This window comes from Haliaeetus leucocephalus, unplaced genomic scaffold (assembly GCF_000737465.1).
Source record: "Haliaeetus leucocephalus isolate CR32 unplaced genomic scaffold, Haliaeetus_leucocephalus-4.0 Scaffold214, whole genome shotgun sequence".
In the NCBI taxonomy this organism is placed as follows: domain Eukaryota; kingdom Metazoa; phylum Chordata; class Aves; order Accipitriformes; family Accipitridae; genus Haliaeetus; species Haliaeetus leucocephalus.
The window spans coordinates 701,430-706,746 of NW_010972650.1; the positions used below are offsets into that span (position 1 = coordinate 701,430).

Genomic DNA, 5,317 nt, shown 5'->3' on the forward strand with positions numbered 1-5,317 from the left:
TTTTTTTTTTTTTTTTCCTCTTTTTTTTTTCCTCCTCTTTTGGCCTTTTTCTGTATATAAACTTGTACGTACATTGAGAGCCACTGACAGGGGCTGTTTCTCTCGTGCGTCTCCCCAGTAATATCATCTGTATTTAATATATGGTGATTTGGAAGGGGGGGTGACAGCAGGCTGGGGCTGGGGACAGCTGGGGTGCCGGAGCTGCACGTTGCCCACGCCGCTGCCCTTGAACCGTCACTCACCCCCGCGGCGGCGGCTGCCGTGGCCCCACACCTGTTGCCCGCCTGATTTATCCTCCCCAAAATAACCGGGAAGCGTGACCGGGTCCCCCCCTCCCTGTGTCCCCAGGGATGTGGCCATTGGCAGGGTCAGCCCCAGCGGCAGGGGAGGGCGGTGATGGGGTTTGGGGTCCCTGTCCCAGGCGGGGGGTCTCAGGGAGCGGGGGACAGGACATGGGTCCCCGTGCGGGGGGGGGGGGACGTGCTGGGCTGGCACGTTCCCCTGGCTTGTCCCCTTCCTCTTACTGGGGACGGCCTGGCCCCGGAGCAAATGTTAATGGGGACACCAAGGGCCGGTGCCGAACAAGGGCCACATTGAGGTGCTGGGCTGGGGGGGCCCCGCGGCAGCGCGCAACAAGGGCCCCTCTGTGGTGTGTGTCCCCCCCCCCTCGCCGCCCGCCCCCGCCATGGGGAGAGCGCTGACGCACGGCGAGGCCACGGCCGGGGGTCGGTTTGTGGGATAGGGGGGGGGGGGGGGGGGCAAGGAAAGCCTTGCGCAGCAGGGATGGGGAGGGGGCACACGGTGGTCTACCGGCACAGCACGGCATGGCTCTGCTCCGGCTGTGGGGCAGGAGCGGCTGTGCTGTGCCGTGGGGCAGGAACGGCCGTGCCGCGCTGGGCCGTGCGATGGCTCAGCAGCCGCCCGTCCCAAAGTCTGTTACGGTGCCGACCCGCACCCCAAAGCCACCAGGGAGGGCAGCCCTCGGCACCTCGGGGTCACGGCGGGGCGGTGGGTCCCTGTCCCCTTCCCCACGGAACAGGGCTGGCTTCTGCCCACCTTGTCCTCAGCCCCGTCCTTGTCCCCATCCCCTTGGCAGGGACTGCGGCGGGAGGGACGGGGCCAATGGTGCCAGCAGGGCCAGGTAAAAATAGCCCCGCGGCCGGCTCCAGCCATGCCGGTTGCCCCGGGGGCTGCATGGCACAGACACATGTGTCACGACGTGTGCCCGGTCTTCTGCCAGGTGACATGCCATGGCCACCGCCCTCCCTGCTATTTACACCAGGACACGTGTCCCCACGGCCGTGTGGGCGGCCTGATGCCGAGACTGGACAGGGGACGCTGGCGTGATATGGGGATGGTGTCCCAAATCCCCATGGCCCTGTGTCCCCCATGTCCCCCATGTCCATCCATCCCTCTGTCCCCCGCATCCCTTTCTCCAGTATCCCCGGTGTCCCTGTGCCCCGTGTCCCCTGTCCCTCGTGTCCATGTGTCCCCCATGTCCCATGTCCATGTGTACCCCATGTCCCCCGTTGTCCCACGTCCTCGTGTCCCTCCTTTCCCCACATCTCCATATTGGTGCCCCCCATGTCCCTATATTGGTGCCCCCCATGTCCCTGTGGCTCCCGTGGCCCCAGTGTCCCCTCTTCCCATGTACACCCCCGTGTTCTCTCCTTTTCCCTTGTTGTCCCTTGTTGTCCCCCCGTCCTGGGTCATGGCCCTTGGTGGGGGGGTCACCGGGGTCACCGGGGGTCACCGGACCCACAGCCCCTCTGCAGTACCGCCGCGGAGCCTCCGGCCCAGGGGGGGCGCTGTGCGCTTGGGAGAGCCCCGAGGAAGTGAGCCGCTCTGCACCGCCCTATGCCCAGCTCTGTGGCGTCCCTTCCCGGAACGAACCAAACGGGTAGCGATGCGGGGGGGGGCAAGCCGCGGAACGGGAACGGCGATTCCATTCCCGGGGCCTCACCGCGGCCTAAAACGGTATCGCTGGCCACAGCGTTAATGAAACGAGGTGTAAATTGAGGAAACACGGCTGCTGCAGCGGGAGGCGCCGCCGTTTCGGTAAATGGTTTGTGCCGACCCCCCTTTACCTAGATGGGCTGCCCCACTTCCCTCCTCCCAGCCGTCAGATGGTCGGTCCCGGGCGGTGAGTGCGGGCCCGGCCGGCGGCGCTGAGGGGGCCGCGGCCCCGGGAGAGGGTGAGGGGGGGCCGGGACCCTCGGGGGTGAGGGGAGACGGGACCCCGGGAGAGGGTGAGGGCAGCTGGGGGCCGAGGGGAGCCGGGGTCCTCAAGGGTGAGGGGGGTCTGGAGCTCTGCGAGGGGGGAGAGTCGGTGAGGGGGGGGCGACGTCTGGGGCCCTGTGGGGTATTTGAGGGGCCCGGCCGGGACCCCTGGGCCCCTGAGAGGTGGGGGGGGGGGCCCGGACCGTGACGCCTGGGTCCCTGAGAGGTGGGGAGGGCACACACTGGGACACCAGGGTTTCCAGGGGGTGAGTAAAGGTGGGTGGGTAGAGGGGCTGTTGCCCAAGCGGGGACACAACTCACCCCCCTGCCAACACCCTTTTTTCCCTCACAGGACCTGCTGTCGCACCCCCCCCGGAGCCACCCCTGCCATGAATTGCCGTGCGGAGGTGCTGGAGGTGTCGGTGGAGGGTCGGCAGGTGGAGGAGGCCATGCTGGCGGTGCTCCACACCGTCCTGCTGCACCGCAGCACCGGCAAGTTCCACTACAAGAAGGAGGGCACCTACTCCATCGGCACCGTGGGCACCCAGGATGTGGACTGTGACTTCATTGACTTCGCCTACGTCCGCGTCTCCTCCGAGGAGCTGGACCGGGCCCTCCGCAAGGCCGTCGGGGAGTTCAAGGTAAGGGAGCCCCACGGGGACCCATCAGGGACAAAAGCAGGAGCTTAAAATCCTGTAGTCTGTGCCATGTCCTTGCCTGGGAAGGGAAAGTCAGTCCCTGGCCCCCCTGAGCAGGGCCACATGCTCTCTCGGCAGGACGCGTTGCGCAACTCGGGCAGTGATGGGATGGGGCAGATCTCCCTGGAGTTCTACCAGAAGAAGAAGTCGCGCTGGCCCTTCTCGGATGAGTGCATCCCCTGGGAGCTGTGGACCATTAAGGTGAATGTGGTGAACCTGGCTAACGAGCAGGAGCGGCAGATCTGCCGGGAGAAGGTGGGCGAGAAACTCTGCGAGAAGATCATCAACATCGTAGAGGTGATGAACCGCCATGAGTACCTGCCTAAGATGCCCACCCAGTCGGAGGTGGACAACGTCTTCGACACCAGCCTGAAGGACGTGCAGCCTTACCTGTACAAGATCTCCTACCAGATCACGGACTCCCTGGGCACCTCGGTCACTACCACCATGCGCCGGCTCATCAAGGACACGCTGGCTCTGTAGGACTGGGTGCCACCGAGGCAGATTCACCCCACATGGTGGCACCTCTCCGGCACAGCCCCTGGCTCTTTGGGACAGCATCTCTGCTTGGATCCCTCCTCTCCACCTCCAAAAAGCCTCTGCAAGGAGCTGGACTCGGCCTGGTCCTTAATTGGGGGTTGCTGCTGGTTTGGTTTGCACTGCGGGGCGCTTGCCCATCCTGGAGAACCGGCTCGGCAGCTCCCAGGGGTGGTGAGTCCCCAGGGCGGGAGGTGCTGGTTGGCACGTGCGGCAGTGGCGCGGTGCTGGGGATCAGCGTGGGGAGGGGATGACGTCCGAACCCTGTCCGGCCCCGCCTGCGGCTGCTCTCTAACTCAATTTGCTCGGCACAGCCAGTGCCAGCCTCGTCACCGCATGTCATCCCTGGTGGCACCCCTGTCCCTGGGACTGAGCCGCTTCCCTGCGGGGCCTGGAGACAAGCTCACTGCCTCCTCTGGGGCAAAAATAAAGTATTTCTCCTTTCACGTGGAGTCTGGTCACGTCCTGGTTGTTGATGGGGCCAGTGTCCATGGGATGGGAGGGAAATGGGTGCCAAGGCTGAGCTGGGGGACCCCACCGTGTCCCCGTGCGGTGGAGCTCACCGGCTGCAGTGGGGAGAGGCAGGGATGGGGGGGGCTGACACCCCTGGGCTGGATCAGTACTGCCTACACCCTGGGAGCGGTAACCTGAGTGGGGCAGCCCCAGCTGCCCCCCAAGCACATCCAGGGGAGGGGATGGGGCGAACCCCCTTCTGTGCAGGACTCTGCACTCCTCCACTACACCAAGGGGGGGGCAAAGCTACTTCCCTGCCTCAGGGTGGGGCATCTGCTGGGCACCAGCTTCTCAACCAAGCGAGGGGGGCTGTGCGGGCAGCTAAGACGGTCCCTGACATCACTTAAACCCTCCCTGTCCATCACTGCTCTGCTGCCACCGCCCTGCTCGCCAGCACTCTGCTCCTGGGAGGAAGAGGAGGAGGAGATGAACTCCACGCTGGCGCAGGCCAGCGCCTGGGGGGACACACGGGTGGCCGAGGCTGCCCAAATTGCCATCGTCCTGGTGCTCTGCCTCACCGTCACCTTCGCCATCTTCTTCCTCGGCTGCAACCTGCTGCTGCAGGCGGAGAGCCTGGTGGCAGCCCCAGCGCAGGGAGAACAGCAACCATCCCATGAGGCTGAGGGAGCTGCCGAGGGGACGTAGGGACCAGCCCAAGCCCAGCGGATGGATGGATGGATGGACGGATAGACAGATGGATGAACAGCAGCATCTTTGCCCACAGCATCTTCGATGGCACTTGGGGACGGAGCAGGACGGCGCTGGGGACCACAGCGTCCCTGGCTTGTACACATGGATTAAAAGGCAACGGGGCCAGCGGAGCTGCTGGGGCAGCCGGTCCTGGGCCAGGTCTGGATTTGGCCATGGGTGCGGCAGCGCTGGTAATCCCCCCCAAGAGGATTAGGGGAAACTTTTATTCTCTGTTTCAGGCCTAATCCCTGGGCTGGTGGGGCAGGCGCTGCTCGTGGCTCAGGGAGGGAGACCAGGCACCTGCCCTGCCACGGGGTGGGCCGCATCCTGCCCCACTGTGCCATGGCTGCACAGCTGCTGGGGGGGGGTCTGGGGCCACATCCTGCCCCTCCCAGCCCCTTATACCCCAACAGCAGAGATGCCAGGGCTGCATCCTGCCTTCCCCAAACCCTTTCTGCCCTTCTCCTCGGGACGCAATGACCGCATCCCGCTCCTCCCAGCCCTTTAGACCTTGCAATGGCCGCATCCTGCCCCAAACTGCCTGCTAGCGGGGGGTGCCATGGCTCCATCCTGCCCTTCCATGCCCCCTTTGCTCTGCCCTAGCAATGTTCAGGCCTCATCCTGCCCCTCCATCCTCCTTTTCCTTGGCTCCTGGGGCC

The 5,317-nt window shown here is 65.2% G+C and overlaps 1 protein-coding gene across 2 annotated transcripts; it reads left to right on the forward strand.

The window, feature by feature from the left end:
- Nucleotides 1–2,013: 2,013 nt before the first annotated feature.
- Nucleotides 2,014–3,681, forward strand: ATG101 (autophagy related 101). Of its 2 annotated transcripts, none has more exons than XM_010566539.1 (3): nucleotides 2,014–2,143; nucleotides 2,573–2,861; nucleotides 2,997–3,681. In XM_010566539.1, the coding sequence occupies exons 1-3, from the start codon at nucleotides 2,127–2,129 to the stop codon at nucleotides 3,399–3,401; spliced, it is 711 nt and encodes a 236-aa protein (XP_010564841.1). In that variant the 5' UTR covers nucleotides 2,014–2,126; the 3' UTR covers nucleotides 3,402–3,681. The 2 variants fall into 2 exon arrangements, with proteins under 2 accessions (XP_010564841.1, XP_010564842.1); XM_010566540.1 differs by having other exon boundaries at nucleotides 2,134–2,195.
- Nucleotides 3,682–5,317: the final 1,636 nt, after the last annotated feature.